We start from the raw sequence: 26,680 nt of genomic DNA, 5'->3' as shown, positions 1-26,680 counted from the left end.
TAATTAAAACTATTCTGTTGTATGAAACTTGTATTGTTGTGAGTTGAAAATCTCAGCCATCAAAGAAAGAAAATGGCGCCAATGATGCAGTTTGATGGTAACTACATTGACATCTAGGACCATCTACGGTCAAATTCCAGTTGCATATTTACACACCTGGTATATACTAACTAATTTCAACACTCTATAAAGCAATTGTACAATAATATAAGTTGTTCACAATAACAGTTATAGTAATAACTTAACTCCACTTTCAGTTTAACATAGATAACACACTCATGCATCCATGTGATAAGGCACAAATTCATAAATAAGACATTTGTAAAATTTAGAGTTGCTAAATCAGGTTTTGTCTGGTAATGACCGATCTGTTATATTTTTTGTAAAGTTTATTACAATAGGTTAAGAAATAGTAAACTAATTTGCTATAACAGTTAACCTTGTTTTTTACCCTTTTCACATTGCAGAACACCTGTTTGTTGTTTAGACCCGTAAATCAAGCTTATACCTACCAAGTTAAAACAATTAATACGTATCATTTAAAGATTATTTTCAATTCAACAGAATAAATTCCTTAAAGGATGAAGTACATAATTATAATTAAATTTCAAAACATAGGTAACAATTAATTAACAATATGAATTTTATTTTTCTACAAGCTATAGATTGAAAACCTATCTGTCAAAGATTATGTTTTTTTGTTTTCACTTGGGCAGCTTTCTTTACAAATGACATTAAGAAAACTAAATTAAAGACCTTATAATATAATTAATCCAACCTTTAAGGTTAAAATGACGTTTGATTGGTCTTAATTTTCTTTGAATAGAAAACAATAGTTACATTTAGGAACTGGTAATATGTCATTACATGTTCCATCATGTACCAACTGCATCAGCAAAGTCATTAGTTCTGTAAACTTCAAGATAACTGATGTCACTAAGTATTTAGGAAACTTCACCCTTCTGTCCATTTATATAAGAGAAATACATCAGTTCGCAAAGTATTAGTTAAAATGTTAAACATACATACAAGGTATATTTATGTATAACATCAAGTATGTTGAGGGACTGATCATAAAAATTGGGCCTATAAACAATATTCTAAATATAAGAATAAAACTATTTGATTTTTTTTAATTTAATTTAACTTAAATTTACTAAAACTTAAACTGTTTTAAATTATATTAAAAAATCTCCTAAAATTTATAAATAAATTCAAAGTAATAATTATTCCTGAACTGAAATTATTACAACCATATTACTGATGCTGTTATCAGATCACTGGACAAGTTAAAAGAGAAAATGTTTTTTTTATTCTGCATTTTACAACCTGTTTGGTTAACACAGTCAAGAAAAAATTATTGTAATGAGTTTGTTTGCTTATGTTTAAAAATGGAAAAAAAAGAATGGAATTTATTTTTATGTGAAATTATAGAAAGCAGATACTGAAAGATTTTTAAATTGTATACGATAAAAATATTTACTAATTTGAATGGCATAAACAATTTAAGAAAGAAAGATACACTATAAAGATGAAAACTGGATAACTCATCTTCAACTTTCTAAAAACAAAACTCAGCAGAATCGATTAAAAATTTTCTGGCTGAAGATTAAACATAACTATTCAAATGTTAGAAGAAATGACAGTTATTAATAGAGAAACAATTAATCTTTTTCCTCAGATTTTTGTTTTGTTCCTCATTTATCAGACTGAAAAAAATCAAACACGCTGCTGCATTGTGGCTGAATTTATGGTTGATGATAGAAATCTTTTACACAAAATTGCATCAAGTGATGAAAGTGGATGCTATACTTCATTAACTTGCAAATCAATTGTCTGAGGAAGTTGCAAGCTAAGATACAGACTGGCATCATGAATGAAAACAATGTTGATTGTTTTTTTGCTGTCAAAGATCTCATTCATCATGAATTTATAATAAAAAATCAGTCTGCAAACAATAAATTATTGTCAAAATGAGAAATCACTGTTATCCCACTCTCCATTTATAGCACAAGCCAAAACAATAAAATAATTTTAATATTTCTTTCCTAAATTAAAAATGGTGATGTGAAAGGGATGTAATTTAAGGAAGTCCCATTAATCTAGAATACTGTGATAAGTAAAAAATATAAGGTGATTCCAAAGAAAGTATTTTCTCAGGCATTAAGTTTATTAAATGAGTGATATAACCATATACAAAAGCAGGCGACGGCTACATCCAATGAAAATAATAAATATTTTTGGTTAATTGTGTGTTTTTTAAACGCATCTCGCAGGAATTTAATATCCATTAATAAGTTATGGTGAATTAATTTATTTCTGTTTATTTTTTGAGTAGTCTTTCTGCTCTAAAGTAAAAATTCTGGCAGTTATTGAATAAAATTTCACTAAATTTGTTACCATTAGAAAATTATGGTTCGGCCACACATACAAACACTACATGTTTAAAAGTGAATATATTATTTATTTTTCTCCGTACTATTCCCATACAGGATCAACTCTTGCTTCTTTACAGGATCTAGTGGAAGTTTTCAATGATGGAATCAAAAGGTACTGCTGTTTTCTGTATTAAAAGCTCTCCTGAACACACTCTTACTTATAACATTTTCTCGTCCTTTAAGGATTCCAGTTAAAAAATATTCTATATCATTTAGTTTCTTTTACATATTTTTCCTATACCACATCTGACTGTCTGTTAGACATAAGATTAGATTAACTTAAATCTAGCATTGGTTTAATTAATTATGTCCAAATATGTTACAAAATCCTCCGAACATCTGAAAAATGAACAGATTCCCCATCCCACAAAAAACTGTCTGGTATAAACTTTACACTTACAAAATATGTGAGGAAATAAATATGTTATATTTTGATCAAGCATAAAGTAAGATCCTAGATAAACATTTTATCTTAATAAAAGATTACACAAAAAAAGTACTACATTAATCCTTATTGTTAAATTGTAAGGAAATAATGAATATAATCATTCATCATTATCATTTGTTTATTGTTCCATGTTTATGTTTAATTATAATCAAGTATTCAACACATCCATGATTACATAGATTGGCAACATTTAACACTATAATATACAGGGTAATTAAGTATTTAGAAAATAATAGTAAAAATTATAAGAGCAGAAATAATAAGAATAAAGAATATTGCTCAAAAAATTATCTTGACAGTTCTAGTATAAATAAATAATAAAATAAAGTCTATACTATAAATATTAAAGTAACATTCTGAACTGACATTCTGAATATTGTAAATATGAATGCTACCATAAATACTGCAATGATATTAATAGGATTTACAAGGGCTGCAACACAAAAATCGCTTATATAATACAAAACAATATTATAAAATTTGTAAAATTAAATTTAAGAAAAGTAATAAGACGATGATTCAATAACTAAAGAGACAAATGGCAACAGTGGAAAACTATTTAATAGAATAAACTAAAACTGTCTGATGTTCAAGTTGGTACCCCTGACATAAAAAATATCAGCTGTTCGAAAATAATTTTTATTATTATAGCTTCTTTTGCTTATTTCAAAACGTTGTCACTTAAAATGCGTACTGGGGAAGAACAACATGCTGTGATAAGATTTTTATTTTCTGAAAGTGTAAAACCACCAAAATTCACTCATGGATTTTAAAACAGTATGGTAAAAGTGTATCAACCATGCAAATTTTTATTAGAGGATTGAACAATTTAAATCGGTCAAAACAAATGTTAATCATTTTCATCAAAATGGAAAACTGGTGGTTGTTTTGATTGACACTTTGCAAAACCACATAATGATCTTATTCGCAAGGGCAGACTCATAAAAATTTGGTCATTTAAACTTATATTAAAGAATAACATAAAAGTTGTTAATAGAAACAGTACTGACATTCTAATCTTGCTAAAAATATTATATGTAATGGACACAGATTTAATTAAGAATCATTTTTGAAGATTATCAGATTTATCAAATAATAATTTTAACACTATAAATTTGGAAGTGAGTATACCATATATATTTTGAGGTTTGTTTTGTTTTATTTTGTAATTTTTTTTATTATTATACTTAGTTGGTAAAAGGTTCTAATTACTATTAATATATTTATAAAATTTTCCAAGTTCACTGACCACTTACATGAAGTTCTGATAAACTGTTATTGTCAGAAATCCTACTTTGAGATCCAAGGTCTATGGGTTGATGGAACCCCAAATATTTTGAATAACTGTTATTAACATCAGTATTTTTATCTATGAAACCTTTCTCTTTCAGAACTGTTACTGACTGATGAAAACAAGTATAGAAGCTGTAACAAAAGTAATTAATATATAATTAAATATACACACGTGCATGCACATACCTACACACGTGCATGCACATACCTACCCACGCGCACGCACGCACGCACGCACACACACATGACAAACTTCTTCTGGGGTTATCTTAACCTATTCTACTAGTGAAAATAATGGAAATAGTACATATAAACATATGTCCTAAAATGCTTTGTTTGTGAGTTACGGCTAGTGAAAGATTTCACTCAGATTTCAGCTACACCAGTGAAATGAGGTTTTACTGACATTTTTAGGATGTTAATTAGGAGCTGAATTAATGATTTCTTATAGTTTTTGATACGAAAAATCTAATAAAATGGGTCCCAGAACTATATCTGCAGTAGAGTTTGAGAAGTCTGGGGTGAAAACCGAAAAAACGGTTTTTTTTATTTTTGATGTAAAACAACTTTGTTAAATGGTTAATAAACACTTAAAACTTATTAAAAAAAAACTTGTAGAGAATTTAATTCTAAACAAAATGGAGTAAGATAAGTTGCATAAAAAAAATAAAAGTTAGAAAGATTTCAATTTTATTTAGAAACAGCACATTATTTCATTATCAGAAAAGTACTTATTTAATGTAAACAAAACCAAATTCTTTTTCTGGAGATGTAAAAGATTTGTAAAAACAAATTTATTGTAAAAAATTGCCATTAAAAAATTTTAAAAACTAGAAATTTCACAACTTAAAATAAAAATGACTTGGATAATAATTTTTTTATTAATGACCGAAATACAATAATTATTTGAGAAAATATTATTTTAAATTTGGCAATAAAATAACAGCAGCTGATCAACAATGCACAATACTGTATTAGTGTTTAAAACATTCTGTAAGATACATTAAGTATATTGGGTACTGTGAACTGTGCTGTCATTAGTGAAAGTTTTCTGTGAATTTTAGTTTGAACCTGATCGGTTTGCCATTGGAGTAATGCAATACTTGTTTACAATGGAGGAATATGTTAATATGGTATTCATTTTGGATGTAGTATTGCTATAGCTGCTGCAACAGAATGTGAAATATGTTTTCTGAATTTCAGGATTCCAGATCCCAAAACAATTAGTATGACTTTTCACAATCTTTGGGAAACAGGTACACTACCTAGTATCGTACAAGCTATGGTATTAATCAATGAAAGATTTGTCCAACATAATGCTGTTATTGATGAAATTATTACTGATGCAGTTCAGCGCAGTCCAGGGGTCAGTTCACGACATCTTTCTAAGCAGATCAGAGTTTCACATTCAATAGTTTGGAAAACACTTAAACAAAACAAGTTTTATCCTTATTATAAACAGCCAGTTCAACATTTACTCCCAGGAGCCTGTCCACTTTGTTTGGAATTCTGCAACTGGTGTAATACAAATCAACAACTCTACAAGTATGTTTTTTTACTGACATGGCAAATTTCACTCGAGATGGTGCCAGCAACTACACACATGGGCAAAAGTAAATCCTCATGAAAAGGCGGAAGGCAATTTTCAACACCGATTTAGCATCAATCTATGGTACGGCCATCTTCACAATCAATTGTTTGGATCATTGATATTACCTGGTCACTTAAATGCTGAGGTCTACTTGTACTTTCTTCAAGAAGAATTGCCACAGCTGCTTGAGATTTAGTGCTGAGATGCAAAGTATACTTCCAGCACGATGGTGTGCCTCCTCACTTCTCGTCTGCTGTTTCCACTCACTTAAACTCAATTCCCTGAGACATGAATCGGTCATGGAGGTCTATGTTCCTGGCCACCTGGATCGCCTGATCTAACCTTTAGATTTTTGCGTCTGGGGATGGATGAAAAATATTGTATACAAATCAAAAATACATTCTTGTGAAGAATTAATTGTTCATACAATTGGTGCAGCTGAGCAACTTAAGGATAGTCCTGAAGAACTAAAATGAGCAACAAAAGCAGTAGAGAAGCGTGCCAAGGTATGTATTGAAAATAACGGGCTCATTTTTGAACATTTATTACAAACTGGTACAAATGCACTAGGGTCTAGTATACATTTCTAAATAAAATTCAAATTTTTTTGAATTTTTCTATTTTATTCAACTTACCTTAATCCATTTTGTTCAGAATTAAATCCTCTAAAGTCTTGTTTAAAAGTTTTATGTGTTAATTATCCATTTAAGAAATTATTGTACGTCAAACATAAAAAACAGGTTTTTTTACTCCAATCTATTGGTTTTCATTTCAGATTTCTCAAAAACTACTGCAGATACGGTTCTGAGACTTATCTAATTTTATTTTTGAAGTCAAAAACCATAAGAAATCACTAATTCTGTTCCCTTAATCAACATCCTAAAAATTTCAGTACAATCTCATTTTACTGGGGTAGCTGAAATCCAAGCGAAATCTTTCACTAGCCATATCTCGCAAAAGAAGTATTTTAGGACATATATTTATATGAACTTTTTCCATTATTTTCACAAGTAGAATAGGTTATGGAAGTCCTGGGCCTGGGAGAAATTCATGATACCCTCTGTATGTATATAATATACTAATATATATTTATTTTTAATTACATACACAAACAAAACACAAAAATCAAAACCATTAAAATATTATAGTCAAGCAGGTAACTAATTGCCATACATTATTCTCAAATAATGATTAATTCTTAGAAGTGAAAAAATTTGTAATGCAAAAATCTGTAAAAATTTATATCTGATCTCAAAATTTATTTTTTATTTATGTATAAATATAATGTTATTGTTTGTTTTTTAATATGTTTTACATAATTCAGAATACTATTGTAAATTTAACTCTTTCCAGTCAAGAAAAGCTAGTCAACATAAAAAGAATTATTATTCTCATCAGCCAGTCTTTCTGTTTCATGTACAGACTTAGAAACATAGTTTTATAAAAGAATTTTCTATAAAAAAAATATGGACACATTACTGTTAAAAAGATTTAAAAGAAACAATACTGTGCATTGTAGATTGTACTTACTAATGCTATTCAATTTTTTATTATTATTTGAACAAGTTATTTTCTGAGAAATTAATTCAAAGTTCAGTTATCACTTAAAACAATATAAAAAAAAGAAAATGCTAATTTTTCTAGCACAATATTTAGAATACAATAAGCTCAGTGATTGTGACTATTTTAATCTGAGGTTGCATAGAATTCATGGTTATTAGGCTTCTTGCAAGCAATATTAATCAAACAGATTTGTATTTTGGTAAGTTCTATCAGTGAAAAACTGCTCAGAACAGGTAGAATGTTTTTAAACATTCTACCTTTTACTATTGTTTTATAACACCTTACTGTTTAAATCATACAAAATTTATTTTGTTTTCTGGATTAAATAAATGGAAAAATCATAGTAGTGAATATATTAAGTTAAATGTACTTGTTCACTGACAGGACACAGGGTCATTTTCTACAAATATCCAATATCCCTAATAAATTTATAAGACTGTGTATTTCATAGCACAATACAACATGTATAAAAATTATTCAAGTTCCAAAAGGCTTTATTTTTTAAACAAATGAACATATAACCTTGCAGCGAATTATAAAATACATGTTTGAATATAAAATTTTACTAATAATTTTCACAAATGCTCAATTCGGCTCCCTCTGGAGCAAGTTATGCATCTACACAACAGACCATGCTTGATCATCGGGTTAAACTCAACCCATGATCAAGCAATCATAACTAGTGTTACTCAACCACATTACTGCAACCACTGCTGTTGTTATGTAGTTTCACAAATCACCCACAGTTGCTGGAAGAGGAGGCACATAAACTTCCAAACCCCCACAAGAAAAAAATCACAGACAGTGAGATCAGGCAACCTCGCTGGCCAATGGTAAAATGCCAAACTGGCAGAGCCTACAGCTGATTCATCGTTGTGAAAGCTCATTGTTAAGAAATGTTTGAACTTGAAGATTCTACTGCAGTGGAACTCTGTCCTGCTGGAAAATGAATTTATCAGAACCCACTCATAACTGTAGGAAAACCAGTTTTGCAACAATTCCAGATGTGAGATTCCCATAACATTGTTTTTCATAAAAAAAAGTACACATCATAAACTTTTTCTTGAAACAGCACAGAATTCTTGGAGTCTCTTTTATGCTTACATAGGGGAATCTCCCCATACTCTTACACTGTGGCAGTTCACTTTCCACATAGATGAAATGTGGTCTAGTCCAAAACATTGTGGATGAAAGAAGTGTCATCTTCCTGCTTGTCAAGGATGAATTTACAAAATTCAAAATATCATTTTTTATATATAACTTCGGCGGAGGGCTTGTACAAATTGAATCCTATATGGTTTCAGAGATAAATGTCACCACAAAATACACAGTCATATGAGGTACAGCTGTGGTCATGATGAATGGACTTTCCTGGATTACGTACAAAACTCTGTTAGATGCGTCAATGTCTTCATCTATGCCATCTGTATAAACTATAACATCAGGATTAACACTATTTACCATATTAAAAAATTTTCCTCATAAGATTCGTATACTTTTTTGATATCGACAAAGACTAAAGCAAAAATTTACAAGGCCGTCAAAGGGGGTAATAACGTCGAATAACAGGAGGTACTTGTAATTCTATATTTAGAGAAAATAAAAGGTGGTAAGCTATTATGCTTAGCAGAGCAGGAGATCTTGAATGTTTCTCATATCGATTAAGATGTTTCCATTTTCCATTGTTAAATTTTTGAATACTGTCATTCCAACTCAAACTCAAAAGGAAAGACTATTGAGGAAACCTCTGATAAATGCAAGACCCTTTTATACCCCATTCATGCAACATATTTAGGATTCCTCTCCTCCAAGCCATATCATATGCTTTTTGCATATCAAAAAACCAGCAAACAGGTATTGGTGAAGTAGGAACACGTTCTGAATAACAGATTCCAGGACAACTACATGATCAACAGATGATATTTACCTTGGCCTGCATTGTTTGGAGGCAATTACATTATTTCTCTCACGGTACCATACTAGACAAAAGGTTTACCCTTTGTTCCATCACCTTACACAGGATACCAATCAAGAAGATAGGACGATAACTTGAAGGGCATGATCTATCTTTATCAGGTTTCAGTATGGGAATTACCAGTACTTCTGACCAAGAAACTAGAACAATCTGGTCAAAGAATATTTTATTATAAATAGACAACAGATGTCAAAATGGAGTAAACAGGAGGTATTCAAGGCATATCTTACCTCATCAAAAGAAAATGGAAAGTTCAAATCATTTTGAGAATCTCTAATAACAAATGGGATATTTTCTATTTACAACTTAAACCTCATAAACTCAGGACAATATGATGTTATAAGGAAACTGACATAAAGGAATATTTTCAAACAATGTTCGCCACATCAACTGGCATGGTGATGAGGATGCCATTGTTTTCCAGTCCAATCGTCTATGAGATTGTCTTGATTCACATATGGGCCAAACGTTTCTCCATACAACAGATTATGGAGTTGTCTGAGAAACTGTATCAAATAATTCAGCCACGATTTTTGTTTAGCACACTGTAACACTTAATGGCAAACAGCCCTTGCAATGCAAAGACACTAAGCAATTCTGTTACAGGCCTTCAATTGAAATTACACATAGCCCTGTGATGATCCCTTAATATACGCCTGCAGTCTTCATCACACCAAGGAACAGCAGGCTATCTTGGCTTTTCAGATGTTAAAAGGATGAATTTATTTGCACTATCAAGAATTTAGTGTGTAAACTTGCCAAGTTGGTGGATCGTGCTACCACTCTTGTCGTATTGGCCAAAGGAATCCTTGTATCCGTTCAAGTTCACTTTCCCAACCACCCATCTGCTTAGCTGACTCTTGAGGCAAATCACCATTACTAAATGAGATAACAATTGGTCTGTGATAGCTTCAAAAAATGTTTTTGGAAATTTGCCAGGTAAGATGTACATCGATGCATGAAGGTGTACTTGATGAAGATGACATAAATGTGTACGACCCATCGTCTAATAAGCAGAGATCTAAGTTCTGCCTCAGTCAATCAACTATAGTGCCTCAGGAAGAGCATGATGAAGAGCTTAATGAATAGTGATTGGAGTTGATACCACCAAATTATTATGCAGGGTTAAGGAATATGTGAAAAAAGACTGGATAGATCATCCTCACTAATTTCAAAATGTGGGGGAAAATGTAAGTTGTAGACAATCATTTTACATGGTACCAAAATCTTTAATGAGACTGCAGGGATGTTTGTATCCAGCAGAATCCACTTGGCCAATATGATTTCCTTTAGGAAAACAGCCAAAACTTCTTGATTTCTACCTTCAGCTGGATGGTCGCAGGCAAACATATCCACAAAAAGAAGTTTCATTCTGGGGACAGAGGCGGGTTTCCTGCACACACAGTATTAAAAGATTTTATTTCTTTAGTAGGATTTCAATATCCTCATATCAAGAAGAGAGATCAGAAACATTCTAATGAATAATATTTGTATATATAAAATTAGGTTTTTCCTGTTATATGTAAAACACTACTTGCAGATTATTTATAAAATATTATCCTGTCTTTCTTTTGTGTTTAAAACTTTAAGGAAGTGCTTTGTTTCTTCAGGCACTTCCAACGCCACCATATGCTCAAAGCAAACTCGAGATGGTGGTGGGGATTTGGAGGCTGGAGATACTGTACCAGACAATGATTTTTCTGTAGATTACTTCATTGGGATCTTAGTAGTTTGCTGTGTAATTGGTGCAACAGAAACTGGGAGGTGTACCAACTGAAGTGGTTTTTGGTGAACCACTGTTGGTCTTTCCACCAAAAATATCCTTCTTGCCTGTACTCAATGCTGCAGTATCAGAAGTGAGGAATTTTTACCTGGTCTGACAAAGCTTGGCCCAATTTGGTCAGTTCTTTGCATAATGTGGACTCATTCACCTTTTGTTAGTAAGAGCCTCGATAAAACTAACATCGGGCTGTAGTGGATTCCTCATGTTGAGGGATTTTCTGTATTCCCAATGAGCCACAGGAAGTGACATTTTCTGTACAGTAACAATCCTTAACATAAGTTCCTCCTTATAAAGGGGACATTTGTGAGACCTTGTCGACTGTGAACCCTTACACACTTACACTTTTCAGCTTCAATCTATGCACTGTCATCATGTCCCATGCAACTGCAACGCACACAAACGTGTTCCTTTGTGCAACCAAATTTGGTGTGACCAAAACCCTTACACTTGAAGCAGCATCTGCAGTTTGGTTTGAATGGTTGCACACAGACAGAGAAGTAGCCAATTCAGGGACCATCAGAGTAGAAGAGGTTATATTAAGTGAGGATGTTGGCACATCAACACCAATCTCCTTCCTCATTATCCTCTGAACAAATATGACTGATTGTGGTGACAGTTCTGATACTTCTGACAGTTCAATACCAGTCAAGTCATGCAAAAGATTTTTTTTCTCTCGCTGGAATTTGGAGTATTATGTGTCTTCACTATCATTCCATTCTTCCCTATGAACCTAAGGGCTAGAAGCTTCCAATTCTATTCCTCATCACTCACTCATCTCAATCAACAGGGCGCCACTCCTAAGGTTTTTAATTAACTCCAGAGAGCCACATGCTGCAACAGTGCATTTATCTACTAAGAAAAGTGAAACCTTTCAATAAACCATATTATTGATAATTTAGCAATCTTTATTTTATTTCTTGTTTCATTATCTACTGACAAATCTTCGGCTGACAAGGTCAGTTAAAGTCTTTTTAAGCTCCCAGATTTTTTGGTTTTTTTCAAGCGGATAAATACCACCAAAGGATTTTTGATTGGGACCAATATACAGTAACCACGAGTACTGGTGATATAATAAACCACTCCAGCAGAGCACACATGTACTGGAGTTAGGGCTTCATACAACTGCGTTCACCCTGGTGCCCAGAGGACATCATCTGAGATTCACTATATAGAGCCATCCACCCATCAGCACAATAGTTTCCACCTTGGAATCTAGTTGCAATTTTGGTGTGAAGTACACGCGAGCGCGTGCATGTGTGTGTGTGTGTATGGTGTAAAATGTTCTGCAGCAATGTGTAGTAGGAAAAAAGCTGCAGATGTTAGGGCCATTGGGATGCCAACCCACAAAGTCCTACCTGTCGGGTCTGAGTGTAAGTGTAAGAAAAAACAGTGTAAGATATTGTGTAGATATATAAGAATATATGTTGTAAATTGCATATTGTTCTTGGTGTAGTGTATGTGTACAGTGTAAAGAGTTTAGCAGTGTGTAATAGGAAGAAAAGCTGGAAAAGCTGTATTGAATCTTTTCAATACACCCAGTATAAACATGTACAAAACATAAAAGTTCAACCTACCTTTACTCTTACCTGACTTATATATTAACTGAAATAAAATTCCAATAACATGTTTTTTCATTCTTAAATAATTTAGATTAAGGAAAATTAAATTATATTACTGAGCAATAAATTTATAACAATCAAACAAACTTACTGGCACAGTTTAAAGCAACTAATTTGTCTATCTTTAAAACCTGCTTCTTCAAAAATCATATATTGATTCTTTAGAGTAGCAGGATGTACAGACAAAACTCTTAAATTTTTAATAATGTCTAGTTTTGGCAGGCCACTTTCCTGAAAAATATTACAATATATAATACATATAATAAGTAAGTTTTGGTGTTTCTATTACATCTAACAGCATTTAAACCAAAAACAAAAGAATAATATGCATAGTTAAATCATATATTATAAAACCAATTTGCAAAAAAATTTACAAAATCCAAATGAACACACCTAATTATAAGGAAACTAACCAAAGCATTACAAATCATCAGGTAATAAAATCTTGTAAAGGTGAACTTGTTTAAGCAGATATATTGAATGAGTCTTTAATAAAAAACAATTCTTTGACAAGTTTAAAGTGTCAAATCAAGTCAGCTGAATTAATTAACAAGAGAACTGAATTAATTAAAACATTGCAAATAAAGTTAGGATATAGAAAGAATGAACTGGGGTCACGAAATGGGCCGGTTGAAACGGAGCGCAGGGTTAAGTAGCCAACATCGTTTATTAGGAAAACCACATAGCTCCAGACCTGTCAACTATCCGATTCTCTACCTCCCTGTGGTGTGATCCGGGCAACGCAAGACCTACCAGGTGGCGCGGCAGACAGAGAAGGGTGGGGGTCATGTCTAATGACCTTTTTTGAATCAAATGTAGCTACAACGTGAACACCATAAGATGAGGCTGCAACGTCATTAACACCTTAAGCACTGATTCCAACAGTGTCATGAAGCCTTGGGTTACCACGACTGGAGACCACCGGTGGAAAGAAAAGAAAGGTCGAATTTTGATTATAGGCAACATGAAGAAGTCAAACAAACAAAACCTTTTAAATCCAGACAGGTTCAAAAGAATGGATTCATGCTTTATGGAAATAATGGTTGAAATAAATAACACTACCCCGCCGGGCACTAGCCTTCGGGTTCGTGATCCCGGGACGTCCACTCGTGGACAGATCAGAGCTCGAGACGTTTCGGGGGCGAGCAAAATGAAGCATCCAATTGGACCCAGGATTTTGCGCATTGGCTCATGGAACGTGGGTAGCATGAACGGAAAGAGCTACCAACTGGAGGATGTGATGGAGAGATGGAGATTGGATGTTCTGTGTGTCCAAGAAACAAAGTGGCATAACCAAGCAAACAAGACCCGTTTTTTGGATACGAACACAAAGAAATTTAAACTACACTATCACAGGCTCAAGAATCATCGAAATGGAGTCGGCATCATACTCTGTCAAGAGCTACAAAACAACATCGACGATATTGAAAAAGTCAGTGACCGCCTGATGAGCATTACGTTGGTTATCGACAGGGGAATTTGGAACATCATCAGTGCCTATGCACCTCAAACAGGATGTCCAGCAGCAGAGAAAGAGGCTTTTTGGCTTGAACTGGAGAACTTGCTTAAAAATCTCCCCAAGAACGAGAAGGTGTTTCTGGGTGCGGATCTCAACGGACATGTCGGCACACAAAATCAAGGCGATAAAAGGTGGCATGGTGGTTACGGATATGGCTGCAGAAATGAGCAGGGAAATGAGATACTTCGACTTGCCAAGGCACATGAGTTAGCGATACTGAACACGTTCTTCAGAAAACAGTCCCGACACCTGATCACTTACAGCAGCGGGGGCCGTACGACCCAGATCGATTACCATCTGTGTACTGCCACAGAAATGAGAAATGACATGAGAAAGCTTGTGAGGGATTGTAAGGTCATCTTGGGAGAGGACGTTGTGGATCAACATCGTCTGCTACTGACTGAAATACGCCTTCCGGCTGCCTCTCGAACTAAAGACAAGTCGGTTAAAGTGGAAAAGATTAGACGGCAAAGACTGGGTACTGAACAGGGCATAAAACTTCTGACAGGATTGCAAGACTGGATTCATGATGTTGTTGAAGCATAGGCTGAACTGGATGCTGGCGAGATGTGGCAGGTTTTCCAAGATGTCTGTTTGTTGAAAGCTAAAGAACTGCTTGGAGTGTTGAAAGGTTGATTGGAGAACGGAAGAGAAGCCTGGTTTTGGAAAGGTGACTCTGTCAAGAAGGCAGTGGCGGCCAAGAGGGCAGCATTTCGGGCGTGGTCGAAGTGTGATCCACTACTAACAATAGAAAAAGAGCAGCTCCGACAACAAAAAGTTGAAACGAAGAGAGCCACGGCAAAAGAAATAGCTAAAGCCAAAGCTGCTGCGTGTCAAAAGTTTTATGAAGATCTCGAATCTCCGGACGACGGTGGGATGATCTTTCAAGTGGTGGCATAGCGTCGAAACAATGCAAAAGCAATAACTTCACCTAAGTTTATTGAGGATGCAAATGGCAGGCTGCTTACTGACGACCACGACATAATGCAGGGATGGAGAGACTACTTTGATAATCTGTTGAACGAGGAGTTCCCACGAACCAAATACCCATCCTGTGAACCTCTTAAGCGAAGAAGTGGAAGACATAACTGAATTGGAGGTCAAAGCTGCACTGAAAGAAATGAAAAGAGGTAAAGCAGTGGGACTGGACGAAGTACCCATAGAGCTGTGGAAGTCTGTTGGAGCGATCGGCATCCTCTTTCTCTGTATTTTGTTCAACAAAATTAAAAACGGAAGTTCGATGCCTGCGGCTTTTTGTCAAAGCTTCCTCTTGCCGTTCTTCAAAGGCAAAGGAGATCCAGAAAATGTGGCAATTACAGAGGTATAAAACTACTGTCGCACACTATGAAGATTTGGGAAAGAGTCATTAACAACCGCCTGATGAAAATTGTACTGTCAAAAATTCACGTTAATCAATGTGGTTTCATGCCTGGCTGATCAACAGCGGATGCAATTCAAGCTATGCGTATACTGGTGGAAAAGTTTAGAGACGCTACTAGGAATTTGCATATGATATTCATAGACCTTGAGAAAGCTTTCGATCGAGTGCTGCGAGATTTGATATGGACGGCATTGAGAAGTCAGTGTTCCAGAACGATATGTTGAAATCATTGTGGACATGTATCGCGATGCGACCACAAGGGTGAGATGCATTGCAGGAACATCAACGGCTTTTCATGTGAACATGGGGTACACCAAGGCAGCGTGCTGAGCCCACTGCTCTTTAACATTGTTATTAATTATCTGACATCGCACATCATGGATGAATTGCTGCTGAGCGTCCTTTTTGCTGACGATGTGGGTCTCGCGAGTGAAAGTGATGTGGTGCTAAAGATGTTTTCAATCCTTGGAAATGTGCACTTGAAAGTCACGGTCTGAAGATCAGTGAATCCAAAACGGAATATATCTTCTTGTCATTCAGCGACGCACAAGCACAATCGCCTGACATTATGATCAATGGTCAAGTTATGCCGAAGTGTACACGTTTTAAGCATCTTGGATCTATATTGAATCAAAGAGGCGGCAGTGAGCAAAATATGAATCATCGAATCACCGTGCCATGGTTGAAGTGGCAGCAGATTTCGGTTGTTCTTTATGACAAACGTATGCCTCCAAAACTTAAGGGCTGAATGTATACTACAGTGGTTAGACCCGCACTTACATATGGAGCAAAGTGTTGGACACGATACGTGCAGTTTGATCGAGATCTCACGACGGCAGAGATGAAAATGTCTCTTGGTGTGACTAAGATGGACCACATCAGAGGCGAACGAATACGAGGCTCCCTTCGGTGGAATGACAGGTGGGAGCAGATGAATCTGAGCCAGATGAAAGCAAAAGTGGTTCCATCTGCAGAAGAAGTCATGGCTGTGGTTTTTATGGATTCTCATCTGTAATGCTCATAGACTACAGGGAAAAAGGCAGAACTAAAACTAAGAAATATTATGCTCCACTTCTGAACTGGCTGAATTGTACTTTTCAGGCTAAACATCCACATCTGGTCAAAAAGAAAGTGTTTTCACCATGATAATGTGCCAACAAACACACTGGGTTGTTGCTACAAAACTTCAAAGTGCTTCCAAATGTGCCATATTTGCTAGATTTGGACTCAAGTAGTTGTTACTTCCTTTTTCTAAACCTGATGAAATGACTTGTTGGATGAAGATTCATTTCAAATCATGAGGTCAAAACTGACAACCACTTATTTTGCAAAGTTGGACAAGTCGCATTACATTAAGAGTATTTAAATGTATAAAATTGAAAGATTACATTGAAAAATTTTATTAAAAAACCTCATTTTATTTGTCAGGCCAAGAACTTTCTGAACAGTCCTTGAAATAAAAATATCTTCTTTTTACCGTAAATTAGGAAATGTTAGTTAATTTAACTTGATTTTATTTTCACAAACCAAGATCTGCACTCATAAAATGATTAATCTGTTAAGTTTTAAAATATTAACAAATAAAAAACTGTTTTGAGTAACCTGCAAAACTGAGTGCGTATTTCTGATTCTTTCTTCACTTGCTTGGGCAAATTGTTTTCTTTCCTTTACCACTTCTTCTGCTAGTTTAGTAGTACAACCTGAAATAAAGAAATCTTACTTAGAAAAAGTGATAAAAACCAAATCGTTAACATCAATAATAAAAGATACTGGATATATAACACTTCTTAATAAGTATATTTTGTTTATTTGTAAAATTTTGAAATAAATGGTTATCAATAATTACAAACCAACTTAAAACCATAATGAAAATCTCTAAACAAACTTATACATTAAAAACCATCTTTATTATTATACAAAAGAAAAAAGAAAACTAATAATGAAAAAAGAAGACTAATAATGTACTATGAATTACTCTGAATTAAATAAACAATTAATGCAAACAAGGCTACTAGATAATTACAGATTGTAAATTGAAAATAATCCTAAGAATTGTAAATTTTTTACTAAACTTGAAATTTACACTTTGAACCTTGAAATTATTACGAAAAAAAAAAGTTGAAAACATGTTGATACTTTCTAGTACTAATGGATTTCTTTTTGATTATGTTAAGCAAAAATCTGTCAGTATATAAAATACACCTGGTACCCAAACAGAAACAAAATTAGTCTGCTTCTCTTTGATAAAACCAGCAGCAAATTACAAATTTTTTTCAAGGTAAGTTTTAATTTTTCATGTTGTGTCACAAAGAACAGTACTAAGTCAAGGGTCAACAGAACTATAATCAATGTAAACTTATTTTTTATTATAACAAACCTATTAATAAAATTGCGTTCTCATTCATAACTAAAAAAAAATCCCTTTCAGCACGCTGGAAGGCAAAGGTAGATTTCATTTAAGTACTGTGCTAAGTAGAGGCCAAAAAAAATTTCCACCTTAAAGTTAAGAAAAAACTTCAAATTTACTCAATATGACAATGGTTGCATATGAAAAAGTTTCACATGTCTAGCAGACAACAACCCCCATCTTACAATTCCAGCAACATTTTGGTGGAAAACTATAGCAGTTATTGTGTCCACAAGAAAGTGAAATATATATATAAAAATGTATGTATAAAATTTTGAGCTGACGGTGGTTCTGGGGTTATATATATGTAAAATAGTTATACTGTACTGAAGATTTTTAAAATTATTATTATTGTCATCAACATTAGTATTATTTACTTTTCTACAATAATTTTTATATGAAATGACCTTTTTTTTAGTAGACTTTCAGATACCTGAAAACTTTCAAACATTGGAAAGTGACACAACATGATATGGATACATAAAGACAACTAAATGATCATACAGATGAATGGATAAAAAAATAACAATTCAATCAAGACATAATACAAAATAAAACAACTAATATATATAAAAAATATATATACATAATTCCCACACTAAAATTCCATTATGTGAATCTCAAAAAAATTTCACTCATACCAAACGAAAAACACTCCTTGATAAAGGCCTAAATAACAATAACAGGTAGCAGTATGTATAATAACACAGTATGTAAATGTGTTGTAAATGTATGTATGTAAATAACATTTACATTATGTAAATGTCAGCAGGTAATGTAACTATAGAAAAAAAGTATTTACACATTCAGACAAACTTCAAATAACATAAACACTTTGAACAAATAAAAAAAATCACATCCCTGAAATACAGACATTTATCTAGAAACAAAAGCAGATGCACACACAAGCAACATCACTTTTCTAAAATCAGATAAGGCAAATAGCACTGTCATCAATCATAGAAGAACTTTATAACAGAGTTGAAAAATTTGCTATATAGAAAAAACATCATAGACTTAAAACAAGAGACTACAGACAAATATCAAAACAAATCCAAATACATGATCACTAAGGAACAGAAGTAATACCTGAAATGAATCAGACCTTTAGTCCCTATCCTAAACAATATTTATATATCAACAATATTCATGAAAAGGATATATGACTTTGTTCTGTAATAAACTAGAGAACAACTCTAGCATACTAACATTTACAACATCTGATAAAAGCATGACAACAAACACAAGGCATGATAAACAAATAACAAGAATTTTAATCTTTATTAAAGATAATTTATTAATTCTTCTAGATTGGTATTGTTCCTTTCAAATTAGCTTCCCAGAAACGCAAAAGACTTATCACAGCATTTATTCCATGTTCAAAAAATTTGTGCGTAGCAGTTTCTGGAAAAGCAATAATTTATTTGGTGATTTTTTTCTTTATTTCAAAAATCATTGCGAATCAATGTTCTTTTAATGTTGTCTTAATCAGAGGAACAAGAAAAAATCACAGGGTGTCTTGTATGGAGAATATGCATTGGCCTGAGCAAGATGTTATTTTGGCTAAATAATAATGAATTAATAATGAAGTGTAAGCTGGAGCATCATTGTGAAGCAAAATCCAAGAATTGTTTGCCCAAATCTGTGATTGTTTTCTTTGAATTGCCTTACATAAGCAGCATAAAACTGTTAGGTAATACAGTTTTTTGATCATAAAACCTTTGGTAATAATTCATTGGATGACACCATTCTAACAAAAAAATACAGTAAGGATAACCTTCACATTTGATCATACTTGGCATGCTTTTTTCAGTCTTGGTTCTTCAGGAAGTTTCCATTGCAATGTTTGGATCTTTGTTTCAATATAATAATCGTACCTGTATAATATAATTTCATCACCTGTTATGAATGTTTGAGTAATTCTGAGTTATCAACTAACAATTATTCAGCAAGTTTTTTGCAGTGAAAATGCAACAGTTTTGGAACAAATTTTACTGTTTTATACCCAAAATTGTTTCTCATGAGCCATAAGAAAATTCCCACTTCTTCAGTAACTTCTCTAATAATAATTTGATGATTATTGATTACAATGTCCTTTATTTCGTCAATATTTTCCCTTGGTTGTTGATGTGTTAGGACATCTGATCCTTTTGTCATCCTCAACATCTTCACAGCCTTCTTCAAACAATTTGTACCACTGATAAACCCTAACATCTTCACTAAAAAGTATGTTTTTAATTTTTTCACCACTTCACTGCACTTTATTCTATTTTTAATGCAACATTTGGTGCATATTCTTGGTTTTGGTGAACCAAAGGAATCCTCTGCTTCATCAAAAATTCCTGGGTTAGATGTGACAAACAGGCAGATACAATATCATGCTGCAACAGCTACTTATGTGATTCCCACAGGTCTAATCTCTTGTATTTAACTGTGTCACAGAGATGACCCACAATTCCCACATGGTCAGACAGTACTGTTTGCTGACTGTTTGGCCTTATTATGCATATTCATGATGCACAAATATACAACAGTTGAAATAAAAAGTCAGCATCACTTCACTGTCCTCCTTATTTGTTTTACTTTCTTTAGCTTTAGGGACGATAATGACTTCTACTGTGATGATTAAGCTTTGGTTTCTTGGTTATAGTTGTAGTACCACCAAGTTTCATTACTAATTATCATAATCTTATAGAAATTACGATCACCATTGGTATACTCCAGCACACCAAAATGAATCTCTTTCTGTACAAGAGAAAGCATCTCAGGCATAAATTTCACAGCCATTCTGCGCATGCCCAAATCATCCTTTTAAATCATGTATGCTGAACCACTGCTAACTGCAACATCATGTGAAGTTTTTACGATGGTCAGTCAACAATTTTTCATTATCAATCTGTTCTCACTGTAAATTAAATTTGGTTTTCGGCTTATCGACAACTTACCAGTAATCTGATCACTCTCAAGTGAACTTTTGAAAACAGTTATACTGCTATTTAATTTGTGTAACCTTCATAGTTTTGTTCTCAGAAGTGTGTGTTATAGATTGTTTCACTTTTTGTCACTGAGGAGAACTCAACACACTAATGCTGTTCAATCCATGTTCTCCATCATTATGGAGAAAATAAAAATACAATACGTGCCATTACATTAATACATACAATGGTACTGAATAACAACTCATGTGCTCTGCGAGATTACAAAAAAATGTAAACACTCACTAGGTACTAGTGTTGCACGCTACCAAGTTTTCCAGCTGAATTCAAATGCTTTTAAAGAAAAAATATGATATGATACGTTATCAACAGAACTTGTATTACTAAAATATTACTTCAACTAATAGAAAAAACAAAAATTCTTTCAAACAATGGTGGACACTGACACAAAACTGAATCTATTGGTACAGGTTCAGGGGCAGCATAATCCTACACAATCCTGTGTTCATTTTTTGTAGAAATATACTTATTCAAATTCTCTGAAATAATTACAAAGTTAGTACAGCTTACCAGTTAATTCTACCAACAAATCAACAATTTTTGATTTTGAGTGATAGCAACTGCAGCATAGCACAGATTTTTGAAACCTATGACTTCTTGGAATCCCCAAAGGTATTTCATTTAATTTAGAAAAAATAGTGAAAGACTTCATCTAAAACAAATTAAATAAATAAAAAATTGATAAATTAAATTTTTAAATGAGTAATGTAATATTAAAATATTTAACTTAAATTTAAGTTAAATGACAACAAACCAAATAAATAAAAATTCTAATTTCAAAAAAAAATCTTTGTTGCTATTTTGTATTTCCTTTTTTAAGAGTGTTGCAGATTGCATTGTAGGTCTTGAAATAATTAGGAGACCTCTTTAGTATGCCATTGATCAGTACTTTTATTTAATTTGTCCTGTATTTGTTTAACAAACTTTTGTTAAATTTAATACAATAATACATTGCATTTTCTGGCATTTTATCATAGCTTACATATGTTATATGTAAACAATTTTTAATAAATATTTTTTGGCTGTGTGCCCTGTTTCTGTAATATTATTTTAAAATATTGACTCTACTACAGTGAATATATCTTCACATACATTCTTTGTATCATTCTTGTGATTGAAAACCTAAAAAGGTATATTATAATATAAATAACCTTCATAAAGATGATGTTAAACCACATTGAAATAACTACCAGATGGCAACAAAAATAAAAAGTCACTAAAAGTGAAATAAAATGAATAAATGCTTAAATTATATCATATTTGCATAATCTATGTTGACATTGTAAAATTTAATTTTTATTCACTATACACACACACACACACACACACACACACACACATATATATATATATATATATATATATATATATATATATAGGAATGGAATGCAAAGGTGGCAGGAGTTTCACAAATTCTCCCTTCGAATCGCAGAACCTGGACAGTGTCCCTTGCTGCTGTATGATTCTATAATCGGGCATGTTTAAGAGTTTATTTTTAATGACGGGTCTAAGTTTTAAGTTTTATATTATTTATATTTTAAGGACAGATTTATTAGCATTCCAATCCGTTCGTACCGTTCTCGAACTCATTTTTGGGTCCAACCGCGGGAGGCTAGGCTTTTAAAACCTGTCCTACCGACATAATTCCCCTTCAGACTGTCCACTGAAGTCCTTTCGGTGCTAACACTTCATAGGCTAGCAGGAATACGCCACAACGGGGCACTAACTGTTTGGAGGGAGCAATGCAACCCTTCTCCGGAAGGAGTCGCAATTGCTGATTTAATTTAATTTATTTAATTGTAAGTATTTTAGGAATGGATAAGGAGAAGATCTTCATCCACTTCTTTAATGGCTGCCCTTCACGATGCATCTCTGCTGTGCTCTTTTCCGGACTCCTGTCTGTGACGTCGGGTCGCATAGAGGGTCTTCTTTCTTCTTCATCTTCTACAGATGACCTCTTCGTTCTTCTTTGGCCTGCACTTTCCGAGACTTGGCAGTAATCAGAATTACATGCCATTAACCTTGATATTTCTGTGGCCCCAAAGGGTTGAACGGGGGAAAGTGCAGGTTTCTTCTTTCTCCGTTCTTCTATATGCTGTCAGTGGCTGCTGGGCAGGTGACTGCTGGGCTCGTTCCCTATTCTTCTTTCTTGAGGGGAAAGGAAATAGGGAACTTACAATTTTGGTGAAACTTATTCGCGATTGCAGTTATATATATATATATATAAGTAGTGAAGATTTGCCAGTCGAATATAAACTTTAATGAATTGTGAACTGTTAGTGTGTCACTGAGTGAACTGGGCTTGAACTGAATGATTATGAATCATTTCTAGATTTTTTGAAATTCCAAGTTAAAATGGGTTTTGAATTTTTTTTGAAACCCGGTTATTTTTTTTTATTTCTTTGTAACAAATGAAAAATCAACCTGATTTTTGGTGAGTGTAATCTTCATGTCAATAAAACAATTTCTAGATTTTTAAATTCGACTTTGAAAGGGGATGAGGGAAGATAAAAAAATGTTGAACAGCGATTGTAAACTTTCCCAATCCCGACTATAGTAAACAAGATATTCAGTAGATCTGGGCTTACAAATACTCTTCAGATAAATATTTAAAAATCAGTTTTGAGTTTTTTAAGAGTACGAAAGTATATGGCGCTGTGGTTCAACCAACACGGTTATTGCCACCGTTACTGTACGTGCACTTGCCTCGGCTACTTGACTAAAAAAACATAAAATAAAAATGACTGCTATGAGAAATGCAAGTAATCATACAGGGCAGGCGAAGCTGCTATGGGGAATTAGTAATCCTATAATCTTCATAATGGTTAATGGCTGGCTGTTTACTGTAGCATATCCCACCTGTTATAAGTTTTCTGAGGTACATGTATGCATGCTCATATTTGCTTGCTTATATTTTTGTTGCTGTGATTTGTTGTAACTTATAAATTGTTGCATAAATTGGAGGATATATACTATGCATATTTTCACTATATTTATAATATTTTTTGGTAGGGTACCTAGTTAATAAATGAAATCTTATGTTGTAATTGACCAAACCTATTAGCCCCATGGCTCTTAGAGCGCACTTAGCAGCCGCGCGTCTATTGTTTTGGTAGGATAACATTATTATGAGACCAAGTAAAACACAGACTCACATAAGACAAGGATGGACAATACCATTCTGTCGTGCATACCTACTGCAGCACTCCTCCAAATTATGCACATGTTACTGCTGACGCGCTCATTGCATCAGTTTCTTTTTTTTTATTTATTTGTGCAAAGTTTAATGTGTAAACACATAAACACTTAAATAAGCACAACTTATTTAAAACAAAATAAAGGAATAAAGGAAATCAGGTCCTATTGTTACATGATCACCAATAATGCCATGACTTAAATTTTCATTTATTGTATCAGAAACGTTATGAATATATAAAGTTAAAGATTTCTTTTTTTTTAAATTGAACAAATATTTATTACCTATGCATTTATTAAAAAATCTACAGTTAAACAAAAAGGCCCAGGTAACCTACTGCTAACAAAAATTGGAAACTGAACAATATTATCCAAATAAGAATAATTACACTAAATTTTTATTAACAGTTTTCACGTCTTACAAGAGTAAATCACCATAAACACATACTTCACGTGGAAAGAAAACAAACACCGTTACTATTTGAGGTTAATTCTACGATTTACTGTTGACAACTTTCTTCCATAGAGGTATTACAGTAAGGCATTTTCACAATCAGATCGGAACGACTATTTTATATTTAGGAAGAAAGGATCCCAAAAATAATTATATTCTTGGCTTGCAACTAAATCTAACAAGAAAACGAACAGAGTAAACATATAAAAAAGACAATCTTGTAAAATATCAGTAATCGAACCCGGGACAGGATAAATCAATGTCAATAATCGAAAAACAGTTTCTTTAATATTAAATTAGCCATATCAGCAAATTTTTACCCAACCCTTAGAACAGAATAACTTTCTTAAATAAATTTACTCAAAAGGTTGACAGCTACAGGTTGAGTTTGTTTGAGATAATTGTAATGTAAACAATTCAAACTTTGCCGTATTAGATGTTTCAAATTAGCGCAATTGAACATCAAAATCAATTTATTTTGTAGAATTTTTTCCTAATGTGTACGTTGCAATCTATTCAACTAGTGAACAATAAGAATTAGTCCACCGAGCTGATCTAGTGGTTAACTTGCCTAGTTGTTCAACAGCTAATTCACCGCATTGGGAGGTCCAAGGTACGAATCTCGGTTAGGCAAGGCATTTTCACAAACGCTACGAATCATTCATCTCATCCTATGAAGCAAAAACTAACGGTGGTCCCGGAGGTAAAAAAAAAAACCACCGGGTTGAACTAGTGGTGAACTCGTCATCGCAAATCATATGATTTCAAATATGAGAGTTTTAAGGTTCAAATCCTAGTAAAGGTTTTTTTTGTTTTTATACGCATTTGAAAGTGAATACCGGTGGTATTTAATGATTAGGTTTCAATTAACCACACATCTAAGGGAATGGTCGACCTGAGACTGTACAAGACTACACTTCATTTACATTCATATGTATCATCCTCATTCATCCCCCTGAAGTAATACCTTATGGTGGTTCTGGAAGCTGAACAGAAAAAAGAAAGAAAGAGTTGTTTAACAGCTGATTTTCATACTCAAATGTTCTGAGATTTGAATACTAGTAAAAGTTGGTTGCTTTTATACAAATTTGAATTTGTTGATTTATTATTATTACTTTTTTTCCATTTACATGTAATAATGTCATCAATGGGGAGGGTTGGTTATTGTTCACTAATTGAACAGACACCACCATACACATTAGGAAAATAAAATATATATATATTTAGTAGGAAGTGAATTTTAATTATTAATTTTGATGACAGTTACAAAATTATAATTAATAATAATTTCATCAAAGCCACTTTTTAATGGTCAATTTTTAAACCAAGATTTGATTCTTCTATGTTAGAAACAATTACACTTTTATACTTGCTTTTTTTAGTAAACGTAAATGTTTTTTGATTTGTTATTGTTCACATTAAAGACCAAAAGGAAGACTTGCTACACAAATGAAAAGAAATTTCAAAAGATGAAAGTCATAATTTTCAGAAAAAAAAAGAGATTAAAATAAACAAAATAAAGACAAAAAGTAAAAAGGGAGAAAAGAAATTAATAATCAAATAAAAGTTTCTCCAAATAATGCCTTATTTGGAGACATTTGGCTTTTATTTAGCAACTTACTGCTGTAATTTTTTAATAATGTAACTTTTTAATAATTGAAAAAAAAATTAAATATGCCATAAAACCACCAAAACGTGAGATGTATAAATATTACCTTAACGTAAGTAGAAGTTAGAGATAAAATATATGAACAGTCGTTGGGTTCATCTGAAAATGGCCACCAATATTAAAATTTTATAATAATCATTACTCAATAATGATGTAAGTTATCTAGTTGGTTCAAATGCACTAATGTAAAATTTATTATGCATAAAAAATATATAAATACCAATTTTGTAAATCAAGTGTAAGTTCCCAAAATTGCAGAAAAACTAAATTTTTAATATGTGAAAAAAAATATGCCATAAAACTGCCAAAACACAAAATAGATAAATTACATAACATTAATTTAGTACAT

General features: G+C 32.9%; 1 protein-coding gene across 2 annotated transcripts in view; it reads right to left on the bottom strand.

The window, feature by feature from the left end:
• Positions 1-24,706, bottom strand: part of LOC142319745 (transcription termination factor 5, mitochondrial-like) — a 39,676-nt gene extending 14,970 nt beyond the window's left edge. The window contains exons 1-5 of one of the 2 annotated variants that reach the window (XM_075357367.1): positions 24,494-24,706; positions 21,524-21,665; positions 17,213-17,310; positions 12,802-12,941; positions 4,143-4,311 (exon numbers count right to left, since the gene is read on the bottom strand). In XM_075357367.1, coding sequence (XP_075213482.1) covers positions 4,143-4,311; positions 12,802-12,941; positions 17,213-17,310; positions 21,524-21,665 — 549 coding nt within the window. In that variant the 5' untranslated portion in view covers positions 24,494-24,706. The remainder of the gene's footprint in view (positions 1-4,142; positions 4,312-12,801; positions 12,942-17,212; positions 17,311-21,523; positions 21,666-24,493) is intronic. The other variant, XM_075357368.1, reaches the window with a different exon arrangement.
• Positions 24,707-26,680: the final 1,974 nt, after the last annotated feature.

The sequence above is a fragment of the Lycorma delicatula genome, chromosome 2 (assembly GCF_047948215.1).
Source record: "Lycorma delicatula isolate Av1 chromosome 2, ASM4794821v1, whole genome shotgun sequence".
Taxonomy (NCBI): domain Eukaryota; kingdom Metazoa; phylum Arthropoda; class Insecta; order Hemiptera; family Fulgoridae; genus Lycorma; species Lycorma delicatula.
Note: the sequence above shows the minus strand (reverse complement) of the source record. Positions and strands in the feature narration are given on the sequence as shown.